Genomic DNA, 22,845 nt, shown 5'->3' with positions numbered 1-22,845 from the left:
AAAATTGCGTAGCTTTCTCGTTGTCCAGTTAGTAAAGCCACTACAAAGTGTGAAACTGAGCCACATAGGTTCCATTTCTAGTACTGTTAAATTGAGCTGACCTTAGCTTGGGCAGTAGTTTGGGGAAGAAACAATTGACCTTGGTACGCCTGGGTTGGGTAACAAAAAATCAACCTCATATCCCCCACCTGATCACTGTCCGGTGACTTATTCAGTAAAGTGTGTCTGTATGAATGTTAGGTGAGGACAAGTTTGGGTCTTCTCTGATCCCCAGGGGTCCATAGTGTCCTGGAAACTCACTGTCTAGATTCAGTGATTAATAATGGCCACTTGGATATCAGCACCCCTTGAATTGCACCCCAATGTGAAGCAACACCTTCAGGAGAGTAAGGGAGAACTAAATAAAAATTATTGCTTAAATTCATGTAGCAAACTTTTTTTTCAACTTTATCAAATCTCTCAGTCGTTGAAGACGGGAAGAACTTTAAATATTAAGGAAATAGCAAGAACAGTGAGTGAGAGGAAAGTGAGACAATAGAGACAGATGCATGTCTTTACTGTTTCATCTCAACCTAAGGAGTTTGCTCTCAGTTGGTGCAAAAGGAATTTTTCAATCCTTATTCAATTTTGTACTCAATTCTTGCAACATTGCGTTGCAAATTTTACACCAGAGAGGATGTCAAACAATGGTTTGTACAGAAACTGGATAAATGCACTGCCTGGAGCAGAAGTTTTATTTAGCATCTAACTCAGCAGTTCAGTAATTTCTTAGTTGTGCAGTGGTAGTCACACATATTTCTGCTGGGGGCACAGACCGAGCGTGGAGGGAAAGGAGAATTACTCCAGCTCTCGGAATTCAGGGTTACCACCTTTAGGAGCAAGGAGAATGGTAAAGCTCACGTTCATGTGAATTGCATTTTGTTTAATCACCGTAATTCAAATTGTGTCGCTGCATTTTATGCTGATAAGCAGAAGGCCAATAGTGTTCCAGGAACAAATTGAAAGTCCAAAATAATTTACTGTTAATACATATTTGTATTCTCTTCCATAGATGACTACTTTCAGCTTTTTGCTCCTGTTTGAGTTCAGTGTTTTTTATATTGTACAGTCCTACCAACTCCGTTTCCCATGTGTATAGAGTGATTGGACTTTGCTATTCTTGCAATCCTCTGCTATCCAGCAATGCAAAGCACAGAACAATGTGTTAAGAATTGTGTTTCTGAAGATCTCTTTGTAAGAAATGGGCCAACATTAAAATGGCACTGACATATTTTCGATTCCATGCCAGTGAATTAAATGTTGTGGAGAGAGGTTCTGCACTGACGAGTGAGGCTATTTCTTTAGTTGCCTGGCTTTCCTGAAAACAAAACTTCCCAATTTCAGGGAAATTCTGCTTTGTGCCCATTGCTGCCTCAGGTATTTCACACATTTTGTTATTTCATTGTTTTTAATCCAAGTTAAGAATTTTTTATTGAGCATATTTATTCTTTATGCACTTACTCAAGATGACCTGGTATGAGAGGCTTAATATGCAGCGATTATATTGAACAGAGAGTTTCCAATTCTTACATCTGCTAAGTACTGTCAGTGTGTGACCTGTGGATACAAATGTGTCGCAGAAGAAGAATTCTCATTAATCAATTAAGCAATCCATTCGCCATATAAACTGTCAATGTTGACCCTGTCTGAACACTGGCAGGGATTTAGAATACAGTTGACATGTGTACCAACAACTGCTGTTGTATCAACTCTCTTCCCAGACTTTTTCTTTAAAAAATTAAAACGTTAAAACAAGAGGCTATGAAAATAATAATGGGCACAATAATGGGGGTGGAGAGCAGCAGAATGGTATAAAGTCCATTTAAGCTTTACTTCTTGGTTAATATTAAAATTTGAACCCCCTCAGTTAGAGTCTAGCCTATAATTCACTCCAAACGATATGTAACTTTGCAAACCGTTCAAACCGCTTCAATAGATTCCAGACTGCAACTCACTTCCTAAAATCATTCAGATGATCAAGATTTGCTTTAAATAACTCAGCGTTGCTGTTTGGTAACTGAAATACGAGCAATTAATGAATGAATTGTTGTTGAATTGAACATTTTTTATTACAGTATGTGGCTGGAGTATTTTTTTTCATTTTAAAAAATCTATTATTTTAGGCTGATTATGCAGTTTTTGCAATATTTCATTCAGATATCCAGGAGACAGTTTGTTTGGCTTTTCCTATTGCCATATGCTGATCATCAATCGTTGAGTCTGACCTGATAGGGTGCAAGCTTTATATAAGTAAAATTGATGTATGAATTCAATGTGATCTGTACCTGAGTTTAATAAAATGTATTGAACTATTGATTTAATAATATACCACAGCAAATTATTACTGTATTATGTTGGTGTCGGAGAGAAGTAATGGGATGAGTCGATCTATCCAATTCAGTAATTTTCACTGGGAAAAAATACAAGTGTTTCCTTTTGTTGAATTAAGGCATTAGAGATTAACATTCCGACCCACTATTTTGAGGTGCTGGGGAAGAGGAAGCTGTACTGCTGGAGGTTTTCACCCAAGCCAATGTCAAGTCAGTGAACACAGCGATTACAGCAGCTTGTTCCCAGCGGTTTGGAGCCTCCAGGTTTGAACCAGCTCCTCCTTATGTTTCAGTCACTTTTCTGTGTGTGCTTTTTGTGTATGTGATAGATGTAGCAGGTCAAATAATAAAAAATAAAGTACTGTTCTTTACAAGCTCTATTGTCACTTATGTATTAATATGGTTATTGCGTTATTGGCAGATACACAGACACAGACAGACACACACAAATTCTTTGTCTTCATTAGTGTAGATAGAGCCTGATGTGCTGAGTGAGTGGATGAAGTTAATGATCCATAATTGCCGCACACATTTTTGTTTGTGTGAGTGACGCCCCAAAGTTTAGCAATTAACGGCCGCGTGATCAATCAACAAGAATTGCAGGTTTGCACAAGTACACAGATCAACGGGAGACCACAGAGTGTCTCAATGTGAAGCAGCCCAACTAAGCATTAGCAGCAAGAACACTGCTAAGGAAAAGATTTGCAGCAGTCAAGAGTACTGAAACTATCAGGGGTGAATAAGATAGACCCACTTAAAATGCAAATAGAATGTTGAGCCTTAAAAGGAGAAACAAATATAACTGGCCGCAGCAACCAACAAGTGATGAAAAACAACTCTCGAAGGGTTTGCTTTCTTCCATTAACTCCTAGAGCGGAGCAGCAGGTATCTGGAGAGCTGCTCGTGTGATGCCTGTAGACATCATAGATAATGCAAAAGGCCAGATGATATTGTGCGAACAGCAGCCGATTATAGTGATTCAGACACATCTAGATGAAATTCGAGGGATTAATATGGTCTGAGAAGAATGGGTAGGGAATTGTGATTCCTTTTCACAAGTCAAAAAATTGCAGATTATAACCAATCTAATTTCTATTGTGACTTTAACACATTGATTAAACTACAGATAAATTATTAATCCTTGGATATATTGTCTTCAGGTCTCTGACAACTCCTTTTTAAAGTTGCTATCTCTGACCATCTTCTGGCCAGTGTTCCCCTTGTGCAGTCTGTTCCATATCTTAACAAAAGATGGACAGATGTAAGGGAGTAGAGTATAAACCGACAGATGGAGATTATATTTCTGTGAGTTAATGTTGTGCCCAGGCACTTGCTGCCAATGGGCTACCTGGCCTTGCTGGCTGTTTGTGGACATTAATGAGTATTGTACAGCTAGTTTATTTGTTGGCAGGCAGCCTGCTATTTTATTGTTACTGCAGTTTAAATCTTAGATGAAGATCCTCGATGTGTGAAATGGTGAATTTAACATGGTGAAAAGGAGGAAGGTAATGTACCTTCATCCCAATACAAAAGGCATCTAGTAAAAAGCATTTATTTGGCTCTCCTTATAGAATAATCGGTAATGCCCGGGTTGTGTGAAACAGAACCATACGATCAGTACAATTCAAGGTGGATCCCTCGTCTACCTGATTTAACTGCTTTCAACTAAAGTAACACGGTAGTAGGGGAATATCTACCCCCATAGGTGCAGATGCAGATCCCTGGGCCAGGGATTGGACACATTATCGAGGATCTGGGTGAAGAGGTGTGGTGTGGGTGTTGGTTGTGGGGGACAGCAACAACAACTTGGATTTAAATAGCACCCCTCGCACAGGGCAGCATCCCAGAGCGCTTGACAATGGTGGAGCATGACACCGACCGAGCTGGGGTGGGGGGGGGGGGAGGTGACCGCAAGCACGGTCGAAGAGGAAGGTCTTCAATCGCGACCTGAAGTTGGGGAAGGAAGGCGGCAAGGCGGAGAGATTGAGGGAATGTTCCAGAATTTCAGGACCTAGTGGCTGAAAGTGGGGCTAACGATGTAGTGTTGGGGATACAAAGGATGCAGTGCTGGAGATGTAGAGGGTGCAGTGCTAGGGATGCAGTGCTGGGGGTGCAGTGCTGGAGATGTAGAGGATGCAGTGCTGGGGGTGCAGAGGGTGCAGTGCTGGGGGTGCAGAGGGTGCGGTGCTGGGGATGTAGAGGGTGCAGTGCTGGGGATGCAGTGCTGGGGGTGCAGAGGGTGCGGTGCTGGGGATGTAGAGGGTGCAGTGCTGGGGATGCAGTGCTGGGGGTGCAGAGGGTGCGGTGCTGGGGATGTAGAGGGTGCAGTGCTGGGGTGCAGTGCTGGGGGTGCAGAGGGTGCAGTGCTGGGGGTGCAGAGGGTGCAGTGCTGGGGATGTAGAGGGTGCAGTGCTGGGGGTGCAGAGGGTGCGGTGCTGGGGATGTAGAGGGTGCGGTGCTGGGGGTGCAGAGGGTGCGGTGCTGGTGGTGCAGAGGCTGCGGTGCTGGGGGTGCCGATGGTGTGGTGCTGGGGGTGCAGTGCTGGGGGTGCAGAGGGTGCAGTGCTGGGGGTGTAGAGGGTGCGGTGCTGGGGGCGCAGTGCTGAGGGTGCAGAGGGTGCGGTGCAGAGGGTGCAGTGCTGAGGGTGCAGAGGGTGCGGTGCAGAGGGTGCAGTGCTGAGGGTGCAGAGGGTGCGGTGCAGAGGGTGCGGTGCTGGGGGTGCAGAGGGTGCAGTGCTGAGGGTGCAGAGGGTGCGGTGCAGAGGGTGCGGTGCTGGGGTGGGGGTGCAGAGGGTGCAGTGCTGAGGGTGCAGAGGGTGCGGTGCTGGGGTGGGGGTGCGGTGCTGGGGTGGGGGTGCAGAGGGTGCAGTGCTGAGGGTGCAGAGGGTGCAGTGCTGGGGGTGGGGGTGCGGTGCTGGGGTGGGGGTGCAGTGCTGGGGGGGGGTGCAGAGGGTGCGGTGCTGGGGTGGGGGTGGGGGTGCGGTGCTGGGGTGGGGGTGCAGAGGGTGCAGTGCTGAGGGTGCAGAGGGTGCAGTGCTGGGGGTGGGGGTGCGGTGCTGGGGTGGGGGTGCAGTGCTGGGGGGGGGTGCAGAGGGTGCGGTGCTGGGGTGGGGGTGGGGGTGCGGTGCTGGGGTGGGGGTGCAGAGGGTGCAGTGCTGAGGGTGCAGAGGGTGCAGTGCTGGGGGTGGGGTGCGGTGCTGGGGTGGGGGTGCAGTGCTGGGGGGGGTGCAGAGGGTGCGGTGCTGGGGGGGTGGGGGTGCGGGGTGGGTGCTGGGGTGGGGGTGCAGTGCTGGGGGGGTGCAGGGGTGCAGTGCTGGGGTGGGGGTGCAGAGGGTGCGGTGCGGGGGTGCGGTGCTGGGGTGCAGTGTAGGGGTGGGGTGCGGTGCTGGGGGGTGAGGGTGCGGTGCTGGGGGTGGGGGTGCGGTGCTGGGTGGGGGTGCGGTGCTGGGGTGGGGGTGCGGTGCTGGGGGTGCAGTGCTGGTGTGGGGGTGCAGTGCTGGGGTGGGGGTGCGGTGCTGGGGGTGGGGGTGCGGTGCTGGGGGTGGGGGTGCGGTGCTGGGGTGGGGGTGCAGAGGGTGCGGTGTAGGGGATGTTCCTGACGCTGTGAGCGGTGTGGAGGCAGCGGCGCGGTGACTGGAGACGGCGGCGGGAGGGAGGGAGGGAGAGGGAGCGGCGGCGGCGGCGCTGTTGTAACTATGGTCGGTGCGGCCATTGCCCCGTTGCCGGGGCCGAGAGCTCAGTAGCTGCGGAGCCCGGACGGAGGGCCTCAGGCTTCCAGCGCTCTCGAGTAGCCGTCCCTTACTCAGGACGGGAGCTGAAGGCCGGGGAGGCTCTGGGAAGAGAAGGAGCGGCGCTGAGCTGCTGTCTGGGAGCCCGGGGCCGGGGCCGGGGCCTGGGCCTGTGCTGCAGGTGAAGCCGCCGGTGCGGAGGTGAGTGTCTGAGGTCGGGCTGCACTCAGAGCCCCGACAGCACTGGGCCCAGACCCTACCCCCCGGGCACCGGCACTGACTGGGGGCTTGTCCGGGGGGGGGGGGGGGCACTGGGGGCTTGTCCGGGGGGGGGGGGGCACTGGGGGCTTGTCCGGGGGGGGGGGCACAGGGGGCTTGTCCGGGGGGGGCACTGGGGGCTTGTCCAGTGGGTGGGGGTCGTGGCTAAAATGGCTCTGGCCCCTTCCTGTTTGGTCCCGTGTCCCCTCCGCTCCACCATCTGCGTCCGCGCTTCCAGCCACTACACCCCAAAGCTTTGGCACTCTCTTCCCCCCAATCCCTCCCCCCAATCCCTCCCCCCAATCCCTCCGCCTTGCCCAATCCCTCCGCCTTGCCCCCAATCCCTCCCCCCAATCCCTCCGCCTTGCCCCCCAACCCTCCCGCCCAGTCCCTCCCCCAATCCCTCCGCTTTGCCCCAATCCTCCCCCCAATCCCTCCGCCTTGCCCCCAATCCCTCCCCCCAATCCCTCCGCCTTGCCCCCCAATCCCTCCCTTCAATCCCTCCGCCTTGCCCCCCCAATCCCTCCCCCCAATCCCTCCGCCTTGCCCCCAATCCCTCCCCCCAATCCCTCCGCCTTGCCCCCCAATCCCTCCGCCTTGCCCCCAATCCCTCCCCCGAATCCCTCCGCCTTGCCCCCAATCCCTCCGCCTTGCTTCCCAATCCCTCCGCCTTGCCCCCAATCCCTCCGCCTTGTCCCCCAATCCCTCCGCCCTGCCTTGACTCGGCGTCAAGCTCCACCACTGTCAAACGCTCCGAGACGTTGACCCGTGTGAAGGGTGCTATATAAATGCAAATTGTTGTTGTTAAAATACATTGACTGCATGTGCCAGAGCCCATTAATAACATTGAAATAATAACAATAAAAATCAACAACAACAACAACAAATTGGATTTATATAGCTCCCTCCACGCCGGACGTCGTCTGAGAGCGCTTTACAGTAACGGATCCCAGGACCGAACCGGGGGGAGGGGGAGGAAGGTGACCAAAGGCGCAGTCGAAAAGAGAGGTCTTCAGTAGAGACCTGAAAATGGGAAGGGAGGGAGACGCAGGGAGTGAGGAAGGCAGTTCCAGAGCCTCGAGGCGTAGTGGCTGAAGGCACGGCCGCCGAGGGTGGAGCGGAGGACTCGGGGGACGAGGAGGTGGCCAGAACCCGGAGAAGAGGAAGTCAGAGAGGTAGGGGAGTGCAGAGGAGTGCAGGGACTTGAATACAAGGGTGAGGATCTTGAAATCGATCCTCTCTGGGATAGGCAGCCAGTGCAGTCTGGCAATGACTGGGGTGATCGGGGAGTGGAGTTTGGTGTGGGTGAGAATGCGGGTATATAATTATACTGTTGTTTATAAAACACGCGGTAACTTACATTTCACAGAAAATCCTGTGATGTGCTTTGAGAGGTCCTCCCAATAACTATATTAGATATGTATGGATTATTTTTACTATTTGAAATGACAACACCAATAGCATTACAATATCTCAATGTTTTGTTGATAATTGAGTCTTTTACAAGCAAGCGTTGCAGCTAAATCACACAACAGGTCCCATAAACAGCCATGAAGCAAACTACCCGAGGACGGGAATTTGCACTCACGGAGTTAGGAGTTAATACAGAGGCCACCTAGTATTCTTTGCGTTACTAACATTCGCAGGGTACACAGAGGGGTGAGAACTGTCACAGTCTTGAACTCCCAATCCTGAATTGTGCGTATTACCAACCAAGCCAAGCTGGTGCCATCATCATGTCACCATCAGCTGATTTCCCCCTTCAAAATCCTGTAGGTTTACTCAATGGTTTCATAGGTTACCTGATGGTTTCCCCATCATTTTAGAAAACTGAAACAAAAATAGATCCTCTACCTGAAGATCCTGAAAAGTGATGGGTTATTATCTCCATCACGTAAGTAGCTTATATATAAGATTTCCCCCAGAGCAAGACAAAGCTTTTCAAGCCCAAACATATCTAGTTGTTCCTCACACCTCATCCCTCTTAACAGTCATGATACTTTCATCTGTATTTCATCTAGGGATGTAATAGCAGCCAGCAGTGGACTCAGTATTCTTGTGCAACAACAACAAATTACATTTGTATAGCGCCTTTCACGTCGGGCGGATGTGTCAAGGCAGTGGACAGTCAGGGATCCGCACCCAAGCTGGTGGTTGGGATCAGGAGAGTAGGGGTAGGAGGGTGACTAACGCACGGTTGAAACGGAGGGTCTTGAGATGGGTCTGGAAGGAGGCAAGCAAAGGTGCGAGGTGGAGGATTGTGGAATGGTATTCAGAGAGTGGGGGCCGAGAGGCTGAAGGCCCACCTGCCAACGGTACAGCTTGACCAGAGCACAGTACCGCTTCAGCATGATTTAACAATGTTCATAAAGCCCAGTATCCTGTTTGCTTTGTGTATTGCAGCTTCATACTGTTTGGAAATGCTGGCAAGCAATAGGAGATCAGAAATACCCTGCCTCATCTCAGTTCGCATAACCACAGGTTGTGAATGAAGACGAGAAACACATGTCTTTTGAAAGTCTTAAGTTAATAAGTAAAATGCTGTATCTCAGTTTCAGTGCTTTTGATTACAGAACAAAGATTTCTTTTGCTTTTGAGAAGATGTCGGGCATTAAACGGAAAATTGAAGACAAGGATCCTGACTATAAAGATATCATGATGGGTCGTCAGAACAAACAACACAAAGTGATTGAACACTCTGGTAGGGAACTGCAAACATTGGCCCTTTTAATCAGGTCAGAAAAGAAAGTGTGTGTGCCCAAACTCTGACAGAATGTTATACTAATTTTAACTAAAAATAAATCACAATCTTGACTTTTACCTTAAACACTGAAATTGCTTGTAGTTTTCTATGTCAAACGTTGAATCGTAATCAACTTTGATAAAATTAAAGAAAACTTATGACAGTTTCATTATAGTGTATTTCCCCAAAGGTTGGAGTTACTAAAGTGCAGATTAGCTCTTATACCATTGTCGTTATTTTTCTTTCAACTCTTAGCATGATGTCTCTGGCACACTTGGTGCACTCATTGTGTATTGGTAACCGGAGTGTTAGAAAATTGTTGTTTTAAAATTGATGTGTGAATAGTTTCTGAGAGATAGTTTAAACTATTAATTCACAGTCAGGATCTTGAGAACTGGGCAGGTAAATTGTGTCTTGTGACTTGCTGGAGACCTGCCATACGCCACTTGGTAACTCCCTGTGTTGTTTTCTGCATAAGTCACAACTAAACCCTTGTTATGCTCTGTGTAACTTCTAATGGGGCTTCTGTTTCCTCTCCTGACTGATGTCCAGTGACTCTCTGCTGGAAAATGTGTGCGTGCATCTTGAAGGAAGATAGGGTCGGGCTCAGCTATCTGAACTCAGCAACAATTAAATTTCCTGCTCATACTAAGCTCACATGTGAAGAACGATCACTTGAGGACGGCCCCTGGCGGTAACTGGCAATAACAGAACGGAACCCGAGCAAAAGTCACTACCTTCAGGCGAGGGAAGGGGGGAAATTAAAAAAAAACTGGAAATTAATTATATGATTTAGGTCTGTTGTTGTCATTTAAACATTGTGTAGAATTCACAGTGTTACTTAGGAATTTAAGGCAACACACTTGCTCCTTGTCATGTGATTTATGATTACAATGTCAACCTCACCTAGGTGATTAACTTTTCCAACTATTTAGCAATTATTTAGTCATGGCTATGAACTGTATAATTTTAGCTGCGGCTTCCTTTAAAAAGTGACTATTAACGGTCAGATTGTGCAATCATGTCTTGAGTAGAACATAAGAACATAAGAATTCCTAGACGAAAGAAGACCAAGGTACATCTAGTTCGCCTTCCACCATCCTGTCAGTTGCATGTACATGTCATGTCCCAAACTATGTACTGTAACCCAAAATATTATTTCCTAAAAGAAATCTATCTAATTTGCTTTTAAAAGAAATTGACACTTTCTGCTTCCACTGTCTCCCAAGGGAGCCTGTTCCATACATTTAGCACATTTTTTTTATTATCGTCAGACTGGGCAAGTGAGGAGTATCAGCATAACGGAGAAACAAACAAAATAGATGTTTTCCAAGCAAAAGGGGCTCATTAAATTTATGTGGAGCCTTTCAAACCAGATTTGGAGGAGGGAGTGGACAATGTTTTAAACATTGAAGAACAAAGTGACTCGAAAGTGTGGATGCCAGGGGAAGAAAGGGTTGAGTTTGGCTTTATCTTAGGATCAGTCAGACCTCAGGAGAGGAGAGAAAAAACATGATTATTAGTTACACATCTGATCTCTAGCAGATATGATATTAGCTTGAAATTTGTTATTACCATACTCTTGTCTTGAATGCAGACCAACTGGTTCCATTTTATAAGCACCATTGAATGATATGTTTGGAAGCAACGATTCCACCAGCACATCATACTGCTGGAGTCGCGTTGTGAAGTTTTTTTTATCCTTTCCCTTTGTTCGTTAAAGAAATTGACAAAGTGATGTTTTTAAAGTAGCACAAAGTGTTAATCAATATTGTTGGTGGTCAAACCCCATTATTGTAACTACCTCACCAGCGCCCACAAGTTTAAAATGTACTGAAGCCTAACCACAAATGAGATGCTAGGATCAAATTGAAAGTTTGGATTGTTTATAAGTAGAACAACAACATGCAATTATATAGCGCCCCTCATCTCTTAACATCTCAGAGCGATTGTCAGGGACAGATGCTGAACAAGGGGAGGGGGAGGTGACGATAGGCTGGATAAGGAGGTAGGTTTTACGGCAGGATTTAAGGCACATAGAGAGGGGTGAGGTAGAGGGTTTGAGAGAGGGAGTTCCAGAGGTTGTAGATGTAGTGATTGAAGGTTTGTTCAGCCTTCATTTGGTGCACTTGGGTGTAGCAGAGGTTGCCCATAAACAGTACTTTTCCAAATGCTGTGGTGTGGAAAGAATTTCCCAAAATGCGTCACTTCCCAAATTCTTATAAACCCCTTGTTTACAAACATTCCCTAACTTTTCCCATATAATCTGAAATGTGTTATTCATACTATGATATTCTATATAATTCTCCCATAACTCATGCACCTATTGTGTTTCTTGTTATTGTGCTTGTAGCACGTGAAGCCACTGTACAGAAGATTGAAGTTATCATTAAGGAGCAGTTTGCTGTGGAGATGAAAAACAAAGAGCATGAAATTGAGATTATAGACCAGGTAAAGGAACATGCACATGTACCAGCTCTTGACCTTGGCAGCTATGGAACTCTTCAGGCTGGTTTGGATACTCTTAATGATACCTTTCTACCTCTCTGACCTGCTGACTCCTCTACCAACCTGCCCGCTCCCTCCGTTCATCGGGCTCCGGCCTGCTCCATGTCTCCCGCCCTACCATCGGTGGCCGGGCTTTCAGCCTCTCTGCCTCCACAATCTGGAACTCCATCCCAAGGTCCCTTCACCTCGCTTCCTCCCTCGCCTCCTTCAAGGCTGGACTCAAAACCCTTCTCTTTGACCATGCCATTGGTCTCCCTCCCACCTCTCTGCCTTCCCTCACCTCTACACCCCGCTCCCCCATGCTCGGGCCCCAACACCTGACTGTTCAGCGCTTTGGGACATCCTCCCGACATGAAAGGCGCTCTATAAACGTAATTTTGTTGTTGTTGTTGTTGTTAAACTTGGTGATGGATTTCCGCATGTGTCAGACATTCAGCTGACCAAATAAAAGCGTTGGTATTGATAAGCTATCAAATGGATCTGTGTGGTTTATTCATTTGATGTTTCAACACACCAAAAAGTGTGATTCTGATCAGTTGTATGCTATTAGACAATTTGGATTTTCATAAAGACAACACTAGTCTTTCTGCCAAGTAGTGTTTACTTATAAAAAAGAAAAATGGAAATGAAGTGTGATTGGTACAACAGATTTCCTAGTAGCATTCCTCTGTGAAAGAAAAATCAGCTTTTTTTGCAGTACAATTATAATTTAATCATGCTTCACTAAACAAGCAAATGAGTGGAGTCCGTGATCCGGTATCTCCCGCTAGGAATTGCTCAGTAATGTCACTGGAGCTCATTGTGGCGGAATCGTAGGTTCAGGTTTCAGTCTGGCTGTGTGGAATAGTGTTGCAAAATGCACAAAGTGGCCCTCAGACACTGCTCGGAATTATGGCGATCAAAAAAAGGTTAGCAAGAAACTATTCTTGTGGCACAAATTCTGCTGCTATAAATTAACCGAGATATCTTTCAGAAACTACTAGCTTCCTAACTGTTGACGTACTCCCAACATGAATGGTGCTATACAAATGTAATTTTGTTGTTTCAAATTGTTTAGCTTCTAGACTGAATAATCCTTTAATATTTGGTTGCTTTTGTCTCTCCAAAGCGCCTGAATGAGGCCAGAAGAATGATGGATAAATTGCGGGCGTGCATTGTAGCCAACTACTATGTATCAGCTGGGCAGCCCAAGGTGAATGAGGTGAGCCATTGTTCAATAACTCTTTCCTTCCCCCCGATTCCCCAACCCAGCCATGTTATTTATGTATCTGCTTACGGAATTGGTGCTATAAGAATTTCTTACAGGAGCCTGTTTTTTTAAATAATATTTGTCTATTAACCTTTTCTTACTAAATCACTATTTGAATTCTGTCCTCTATTGTACATTTTTTAAAATAAAATTTGCTTGAAAACTGCAAACATAATAATATAATAATAATAATAATAATCCTTGCATTTGATATAGCGCTTTTCACGTCCCAAAGCGCTTCACAGAACACACTGTAAAGTGAATTGGCTGTATATTTGTGGGCAAACGCGGCAGCCAATTGCGCACAGCAATGTCCCACAAACAGTCGTAGATTGAAAATGACCAATTTAATTATTGTCTTTGGTTTTTGGAGGGATTATTATTAGGCGTGTGGAGTAAGGAAACTTGCCCAAGGTTTCGCCCTCTGCCTGGAATTGAACTCAGGTCTCTCACTTGCAAAGCGAGTGCTCTAACCACTGAGCTACAGGACTCCACAAACAATGCAATAACATACAATGCAACACAAATGTAGATATATATAGTGCCTTTCACATCGGGAAGATGTCCCAAGGTGTTTGACAGACCTGCCTTAGCACAAATAGCATTATAACAGCAATTTTGTTTTACCCTGAATCAAAAAGCAATCCTTGAATCAGTTTATATCTTTGCTGTCTCAGTATCATGCCTAAGGCTGACGTCTGCAGTGTGCTTTTCTTCAAGGGTCCAAAGTCATACGATCCTACTGTCTTCAACCACCCTGTCATCAAGAAGTTTCTGGAATCGCCTTCAAGATCATCCTCGCCGGGCAATCAACGCTCAGAAACACCATCCGCTAACCAGTCAGAAACCGATTCAGTCACCCATCAAACGGACTCCTTTTTGGATAAAGAAAGTGACCAGGAACATCAAACCACAGGGAATGAGGACAGCCAGTCTAACAAATCAGAGAAGCGACCAGGGAGGAACACTGGCCAGGTACAGAAATTGAGTACAAGAAAAAAAGCGCAAATCAGAAATAAAACTTGATAGAATTTGCCCTGCAGGTGGACCTTTGAAAAAGACATATTAACTGCTCAGGTGATCTTCATCAAAGACACTCCTGTGTATTAAAAAATCTGTTAAAAAAAAGCTGAAGTGTGCATTGAATTTGCCTGGAGCAATAAGGAGGTCAGAGTGGGAGCGGTAATTGAATTTCCACACCAAACAAACCCAGAAGTTTTATTGTCTTAACAAAAACGCCCAGGTTAGGTGTCAGCTGGATAGACACAGAGTAAACTCATTGCCCTATAAAAATGGACAATAAGGGGTTAGATATAATAATAATAATAATAATCCTTGCATTTGATAAAGTGCCTTTACCAAGTCTTCGAGACGTCTCAAAGTGTTTCACGGTATATACTGTAAAGTGAATTGACTGTATATTTTGTGGGCAAAAGGGTAATGTAGCACAGGTTATGCAAAGTAAATCCTGCTCACAATGTGCCTTACACTCAATTTCAGAAGATCACTTTTCTTTCCCACACAGATTATTCTTTAGCTCACCTGAGTGAGATTACAAATTCAAGGAGAGTTTTATGATGTGACCCACATCCGTTAGGAACTGGCTTTAGACTGCCCACTCTCATTTTACAAGGAAAGTGGAGAATCATTCCATCCGTCTTGTTTGGAATCAAATCAAAAGTCTCAGGAGTGAAATAACTGTGTAATTACTCCTGCAGACTCCTCTCTCAGGGGACGAGAAGAGGATGGTAAAACAGTGGGATGGGAATTAGAAAACAACATTATCAGGAAATTCAACAAGTTATTTTCTCTGCTCCTGCTTTTTCTCAGGAAACCTTTGGAGTGCCAACTCCACAGGAAATAGAGCAGCGGTGCACCTACCTCACAATCAACGAAGACCCATCGAGACTTTACATCAAGAAGACGATCGTGGTTGGCAATGTTTCAAAGTTGGTGTTTAATGATTCTTCTCTAAAGCTTAGCTGCCGGTTTATTATTTCTTGTCGATTTTTTTATGCATTAAGTGGCTTAAGAACAGGCTGCACATGAAGGCAACCATTCGGAGGCCAGAATGTGATCACTAATTTTACATTGAGAAATACTAGTTATGCGGTGCCAGGCTTTATCTTTAAAATCCTGTTTGCATGAAGAAGAGCAAACCGAGGGAGGTAAGGAATTACACAGTCGTAGTTCTGGGAAAAAATAAGTGACTTGGAGACAGTGTGTTGGTGGATTTCGGCTCTCTGATTTCGCATTTGCGTTGATGTCATGGGCCACATGAATGAACTAAATTCAAAGCTGCAACGGAAGGGGGCCTTTGTGCAGATTTGTATTGCAGTGTCAAGTCATTTATGATGAAATTATTTCTTTTATCGCTTCAGATAGGAAACAGGCATTTCACCCACTTTCCAACTTTGCAACAGATTACTGTTTGCGATCAAAGTCTTAAAAAGTATACTTCGTCACTACTTGACTTATATGCCGAATTTTCTCGCCAATTCCAGGATTTAAATTTGATGAAGAATGACCTGTCTTTGGTCTCTTCACCATTTGATGTTGACAAAGCCCCATTTGACCTCCAACTCGAGCTTATTGACCTGCAATGTGATCCATTGCTTGCGAAGCAATTCAAATCAGTGCCGCTTCCCAGGTTTTACGCCTCTCTTAATGAATATACCTTTCAAAAAATAAAGGCTCATGCCCGGAGGATGCTTGTGCTGTTTGGATCAATATACATATGCAAGGAAACATTTTCTGTGATGAAATTCAATCAATTAAAACATAGATCTGCGATGACTGATGACCACCTTGCAGCAGTACTCCGCATTGCAAACGGAGACGATGTCTGACTTCAATTGTCTGGTTAACGCACATCAGCGCTTTCATTCTTCCCATTGAGTGAGCTTCTCACATTCTCATCAATATGTGAATAAATGAATAAATATTGAATAAATGTCTGCTCAATGACTTGTTTTTAACCTAATTTTAATGAATGTCAATTATATAGACTTTATTTTATGTATGTACAATTGTAAAACTTGATTTTGAGCTATTATTAAGCATTTGCATCTATATTAAGTGTAACCCACGAAGCTTACCAAAACTCTTGAAGTGGGCCGCCAGCCAAAATAATTGCCCTGGCGTAAAGAGTGGATAGAGGAAGAGGTGTGCCACTTTGTGAGGAACAAGATACTTTGGAGAAGCAATGAACATTATAGTGTCAATAAAATAGAGAGAGAAAGAGAACAAGTGAGGTAGGAAAGATTGTGATGGAATGAGAGGAAGCCAGAGATGAGGGAAGTATCAGCTATCAAATGATAAGATTTTTATTCTGTCCTGCCGAGCAGTGAAAGAGGTGCAAAATATAAACTTTTTAGTAAACATTTTCCCAAAGAGGTTAGGCAACGCCAAGGCTAGGCAACTTGCTGTCCTAGTTTGAGAATGGAATTTGATAGATTTTAGTTATGTTAATTCCTTTTATTTGTTTGTTTTCCAGGTACATTCCCCCGGATAAGAGAGAGGAAAATGACCAGTCCACCCACAAGTGGATGGTTTATGTGCGAGGCTCTCGGAAGGAGCCTACTATTGATCACTTTGTAAAGAAAGTTTGGTTCTTCCTGCACCCAAGTTACAAACCAAATGATCTGGTAGAAGTCAGGTACATTTTTAACATCTTCACTATGGTTCACTCTCGAACCTTCATTGGGCAGAACAGGGTCTGGATTCAAGTGTTTAAAATTCCTGGACAAATCAGTATGTTACCAGCAGAGAGGTAGAACCAGGATATAAGCAGGACAAAAATGTACTGTAAGAATTCAAGAAACTAAAGGTAACTTAATACTAAAGAGAAAAAGGATTCTTTCTACTGACTAGTGAAATCAAATTATCAGAATCCAATTGTATTAGTTTAAAATACATCTGACTGTTCAGCCCTCTTCTTTCTCTTCATGCTGTGAGTTGAGTTGGTCAGACGCTATTTATTTTAATATCGATTGTTTTTTATTCCTTTTGTTCTCAGTGAACCACCGTTTCATTTAACCAGACGAGGCTGGGGTGAATTCCCTGTTCGAATTCAAATCCACTTTAAGGACTTGCGGAACAAGAGAATTGACATTATTCACCAGTTGAAGGTATAGCAGTTACATACAGATCAGGGAAATGCAGCTCAGATGTATTTACTGTTATATACAGCAAGTGCATTCAGGTTAGTTATATAGGGAAGCTATATAAATGTAAAATTGTTGTTGTTGAGGGTCAATGTTCGGCAAATGCAATACAGTAACTTGATCTGGAAAAAGTGGGTGTGAAAAGTTTTTTTTTTAAAAATGTTCCTTTCCCAGCCTTGCTCACCTTTTTTGAAAATAGAAAACACTATACAAAATAATTACACGATAGAATTGCTCAGCAGTCAGTGCCTGAACAATGATTACAAACCATGTAGAACTATTAAGAGAAAAGTAAAGTGGCGCTATATTTTGATTGCCAAATGTAAAAGTATGCCAGCTTCCAAAATCTCATGAGTTACTCCTAACTTGCCGCTTTTCTTGATGGGAGTTTGAGAAGGGAATCCTAGCTCCTGATTAATAGGGTATAGGATTTGATTGCTGTTTTGGCAAGCGTGTTTGAGGGCTCAGTGAAAACAGCACTTTTGTAGGTAGTTATCTATAAAGTTTAGCTGCATTGATTTAATGTGGAGTCCTGTAGCTCAGTGGTTAGACCACTCGCTTTGCAAGCGAGAGACCTGAGTTCAATTCCAGGCAGGTCAGGGCGAAACCTTGGGCAAGTTTCCTTACTCCACACACCTAATAATAATCCCTCCAAAACCAAAAACAATAATAAATTGGTCAATTTCAATCTACGATTGTTTGTGGGACATTGTTGTGTGCAATTGGCTGCCGCGTTCGCCCACAAATATAGTCAATTCACTTTACAGTGTGTTCTGTGAAGCGCTTTGGGACATCCTCCCGACGTGAAAAGCGCTATATCAAATGCAAGGATTATTATTATTATTATTAAATACAGCAAAAACTGTTTGGTAAGGGAGGTTAGGTTTGGTTTTAAAAAAAGGCAAATTCTAGGTAAGGTTGTACTATTATCGAGCAAGTTAGCAGATTTCCATGACAATTTTACCATGAGTAATCATTGATTTTCCCAGAGGGTTACTTGTTGAGGAAAAATATGATCTTTTTCCAGTTTGTGTTTTGTTGACAGCCAAAGACACAGGACTCTTGTTCTGTTCACTAACCTGATGTTTGATGTGTTTTTTCAACAGCTGGATAGAACATATACTGGTTTGCAGACACTTGGGGCAGAAACGGTAATTATTTTTTGCTTTTCCAATATACAAGTTCAATCTCATCATCACTCTATGTCGACATAAGCCATTCCAGTGTCAGGAATGAAAATCCGGTCTCGAATTTTAACAAATATATTGACCTTTTTCTTTTCTCTTACTCTCCGAGCCCTAAAGGATTGAGATCACTTGTAGCATTACACTGATACCCTGGCTGAATATTGTTTCCTTATAAATATGTCTTATGTATGAGAGCGTGTCTTTTTCTGTGGTGTTGTTGGAGTACATTGACTCAAAATGCTCTGCTGGCTCTGTGTGTGCTTCCTTTTCGTTCAGATCTGAATGCTTTAATAATAACAATCCTTGTATTTGGTACAGTGCCTTATTATGTCGAAGGACATCTGAAAGCGCTTCACATGATTTACTGTGAAATAAAGTGACTGTATTTATAGGCAAATGTGACAGCAGAATTGTGCATAGAAATGTGCCATAAACCGACATGAAATGAGTGATCAATTATATTTGGGGGATTATTGGCCATGACACTTGGAGAAACTCCTTCCTTTTTTCGAATAGTACAATGAGATCTTTAAAGTCTATCTGAACAGGCCAACAGGACCTCGGTTTAATCCGAAGGACTGCACCTCCGACAATGCAACACACCCTGAGTACTGCATTGGAGTGTTAACTTAGACTAGTGTGAAATCAAATCCCAGTGTGGCATTTAAACCCACAATATTCTGACTCAGAGGCATGGAGCCAAGCTGACAATATGTTGAATTTTGTAATGAAATTGTTCTGTCTTTCTTTCTGGAATAGGTGGTGGACGTTGAACTACATCGTGACTCCCTGGGAGAGGACTATGTTCCTACAGCATTGCCTTCTTCTGCTTCCACTGCACTGCTCCTTTCGTCATCTTCCTCCTCTTCTTCCTCTTCATGCAGCAGGACCCCGCAGTGTGTCACACCGACTCAGCCTGTGCTATCTGCCACTCTTCCAATGTCATCAGCAGGAGTGTCAGTGTCCTCAGCAGCATTCAGCTTTTCTGGGAAGCTGCCTCACGATGCCTTGGGCTTATTTTCAGAAAAAGGTGAGATTACTCCAGGTGTGAATTAGAGGTCAATAACCAGCCCTCCGTCGTTGTAGAGTCTATATTTCAGTGCAGTAGAAATATGTGATAATATGACTACAATCCAAATGTAGAACCCATGGATGTCTAAATAATTTCTGGAACTATGTGAAGCGTATTGAGACTAAGTAAAGCTCAGGTTCGCTGTGTCACTGTGGAGGCCAAACTCTGATCAGACAAGAGGAAGAGGCATGGGAAGGTCTGTTTTAGGATTGCAAATGTCACCAAGCGCACGATCAAATGAATTTGCCTATATTTGTACAGCCCTGGGGAAGGACACTTTAAACATTTGATTGTGCAATGATTGTGATGTTAATGTACATTCGTTTCCTTATTTTGTATTTTCAGTTAAAATGGAAGTTTTGGTCAAAAGCGAGGCCGTGGGTTACCCGAGCCATGTGGTGCCCTCATTGCTGGAACGAACACCTACCAGACCAGTGGTCACTCAGAAGCTGACATTTGGTTCACACGGCAATTCTGCTTTCCAGCCAATCACAGCTAGCTGCAAAATCGTTCCTCAAGGGCAGCTCTCTCCGAGCCCAACAGACTCTCCTGGGAAATCATTCCAACCAATCACAATGAGCTGCAAAATTGTCTCAGGTACACATTCACCATGAAAGGTCTTAGAACTCCAGCAGTTATCAGTAACACAATAGAATATGAATGATAATTCAAGAGATAGCAGCACAATTTCATATGTAAAAGGGTGAGGGAGAGCAAGTGATCTCACTGGGTTAGGAAATTGTGAATCAAGTCAGGAAAGGGACGTGGTGAGTAAAACTGGAATGTAGGAGGAAGCAGAATAAAATATTAAATTCACATCTGAGACAATTGCACTGCAGAGGTTGGCAGAGCAACACATGTATTGTAGATGTATTTTGGTTGGGCCAAATAGCCTGTGTCGATGTAGTATCGCTCTATGTAACCATCACACTGGGATTGGAAATATATTTTTATATCCCAGCAATATGGAATTGAAGGTGCTCCTGCACTTGTTTGGATATGGAGAGGTGAGATAGATTTATTGCCTGGGATATAAAATGGTAATTACATTTGATGGATAAGATTAGTGGGATATTTCATGCCAGCCACTATAAATCCTTCAAGAATAATTACTGGTGGAGTGATACTTTTTGATTGGAGACAAGAAAAGTATGGAGGAATAGCATAGTGAATACCAGTGATGTGACCTGTGTAAAACACAGTGAAATGCAGTTATGTGACTGAAATAACAGCATCAGGAAAACCAAGAGAATTATGCCGAGCGAATGCACTAATTGTTTTGTGATATTGTTGTTGTAGGTTCACCAATCTCTACCCCATGTCACTCTCCTTTGCCTCGTACTCCGACTTCCACTCCTGTCCATATGAAACAAGGATCCTCCATCTCTGTCATAAGTAACCCCTACATTATAGTAGACAAGCCTGGACAAGTGATTGGAATGGCAACATCAAACACAGGTACAAGCCCTAACTAAACACACACAAGCACTAAATAAAGGTGCTTGAACACACTTACTGTTTAGTGTGTTTCTAAACAGTAACCGATTTTTGTGAAGCACAACTGTGCTGTTCCAGGACCTACTGTATAATTCAGCTGGTGCTGACGTTTTCCTGCTTATTTTCTGGCTTTCCTTGATGCAATACAATTTACATTTCAATAGCATCTTTCAGCCAACCTGCACCTAATTCTTTCTGGAATTAAATAAGCAGGATATGTCCCTCAAGGGAGACAGTGCGCATTCCATTCCAACAATCTATCTCTGGGATTTCCATGTGTAGGTGGGATGCATGGAAATCTCATTTTGGTTTGGATACTCTTAAACATGATGGTGGGTTTCCACAGGTATCAGACACCCGGCTGACCAAAAAATTAACTTTCACATTGGGAGGATAACTCAAAGCACTTAATGATGCAACTTTTGTTGGCAAAGCAATTTCCTAGTGGAAGGGTAGAATAAAATTGCCCTGTCTTTGAGTAGGGGCAATTGCAGCAATACAAACACGGATAATTTCCTCTTTATTTGGAGTAATTTGATTTTGAATAAAACAGCTTTACATTGGAAGTGTTCCCAGACTATTTTTCTCTGAAGAGAATTATCCCATCAGATAATGAAGAATTATTAATAAGTATAGAAACTTTAGAGCACCGGGGGAACAAAATTTAAGCTTGTGAGTGCTGGTTATTATGTTCATTATTAATAGAATTAGTGAATGCTTATAGCTGCGTAATGTTTACTCTGTCCCAAAGGTAAGGAGTCCTGTAGCTCCGTGGAGTCCTGTAGCTCAGTGGTTAGAGCACTCGCTTTGCAAGCAAGAGACCTGAGTTCAGTCCCCGGCAGGTCAGGGCGAAACCTTGGGCAAGTTTCCTTACTCCACACGCCTAATAATAATCCCTCCAAAAAAAAAAACAATAATAAAAAAAAATTGGTCACTTTCAATCCATGACTGTTTGTGGGACATTGCTGTGCGCAATTGGCTGCCACGTTCGCCTACAAATATACAGTCAATTCACTTTACAGTATATTCTGTTTGGCACGTCCTCCCGACGTGAAAAGCGCTATATCAAATGCAAGGATTATTATTATTATTAAGGGACTATTTGGAGTCAATTGAGTGATCTTATTTGTGCATGTCTAACATGATACACACAAAGCAAGGCTGGTTTGTCTTTTGGCCCATTAAATAAGATTTTTGCAGTTACATGTCTAGCACACAGCCATTGTATTATGCTGCAGGTTTGCTAACTCTTGGAATACAGGGCAGTGGTTTCTCTGATGATACAATGTTTGAGCTTTGACAGATTTGCTCCCACTGTCTGAGCTGAAGTAAGGAATGTAATCAAGGCGGTACAACTTTGTTAGCTTCCAACAAGAGAAGGGTGGAGATTGAGATTTTAATGGCTGACCCATTCCTTCACCTGAAATTTTAATGTAATAATTAATTGAGATTTTGGTTTGTTAATTTGTTTGCTGCAGGGAGCCCCACAGCCAAACAGTCGGGGATTGCCCAGCTTTCGCAAGGCACAAGGTCCCCGATTCCAAAGATCCATGGCAGCAGTTTCATAGCAACAGCTGTGAAGGTAAGAGCTTAATTTTGGTCCTGAATGTCACAGTAAAATAATTTGTGTCTCTTAAAAACTAGCTTTGTTGGAGTGTCCGTTAGTTTCCTTATTCTTGTTCATTACCAATTTTTGCATGGCTCTGGGAGCTGATCTGATGACAGATCAGATCAAACAGCATTAATGCAGAAATTGGTAATGGACAAGAATAAGGAAACCAACAGACAGATTGGTAAAATGGGCAGAAACGTGGCAGATGAGGTTTAAATTTGAGAAATGTGAAGTGTTACATTTTGGTAGGAAGAATGAGGAGAGGCAGTATAAGCTGATGGTACAATCTTAAAGGGGACAAATGAACAGATACCTGGGGGTCCACATAAGCAAATCTCTGAAGGTGGCAGGACAGGTAGATAAAGCTGTTAAAAAAGCATATGGGATACCAGGTTTATAAATAGGGCATAGAATTCAAAAGTCAGGAGGTTATGTTGAATATTTATAAAATGTTGGT

At 44.0% G+C, this 22,845-nt stretch overlaps 1 protein-coding gene across 4 annotated transcripts in view; it reads left to right on the top strand.

Moving 5' to 3' along the window:
- The first annotated feature begins 5,936 nt into the window (after nt 1-5,936).
- Nucleotides 5,937-22,845, top strand: part of yeats2 (YEATS domain containing 2) — a 52,966-nt gene continuing 36,057 nt past the window's right edge. For 2 of the 4 annotated variants that reach the window (XM_042339113.1, XM_042339111.1), the window contains exons 1-13: nt 5,937-6,297; nt 8,928-9,055; nt 11,451-11,548; nt 12,714-12,806; nt 13,575-13,829; nt 14,685-14,803; nt 16,351-16,512; nt 16,873-16,984; nt 18,127-18,171; nt 18,967-19,237; nt 19,625-19,876; nt 20,579-20,737; nt 22,255-22,358. In XM_042339113.1, coding sequence (XP_042195047.1) covers nt 8,956-9,055; nt 11,451-11,548; nt 12,714-12,806; nt 13,575-13,829; nt 14,685-14,803; nt 16,351-16,512; nt 16,873-16,984; nt 18,127-18,171; nt 18,967-19,237; nt 19,625-19,876; nt 20,579-20,737; nt 22,255-22,358 — 1,770 coding nt within the window. In that variant the 5' untranslated portion in view covers nt 5,937-6,297; nt 8,928-8,955. Of the gene's footprint in view, nt 6,298-8,757; nt 8,836-8,927; nt 9,090-11,450; nt 11,549-12,713; nt 12,807-13,574; nt 13,830-14,684; nt 14,804-16,350; nt 16,513-16,872; nt 16,985-18,126; nt 18,172-18,966; nt 19,238-19,624; nt 19,877-20,578; nt 20,738-22,254; nt 22,359-22,845 lie in introns of those variants that run through there. The other 2 variants (XM_042339112.1, XM_042339114.1) reach the window with 2 other exon arrangements.

The sequence above is a fragment of the Callorhinchus milii genome, unplaced genomic scaffold (assembly GCF_018977255.1).
Source record: "Callorhinchus milii isolate IMCB2004 unplaced genomic scaffold, IMCB_Cmil_1.0 Scaffold11, whole genome shotgun sequence".
Lineage (NCBI taxonomy): Eukaryota > Metazoa > Chordata > Chondrichthyes > Chimaeriformes > Callorhinchidae > Callorhinchus > Callorhinchus milii.
The sequence above is the reverse complement of the archived record's forward strand: the minus strand, read 5'-3'. Positions and strand labels throughout refer to the sequence as shown.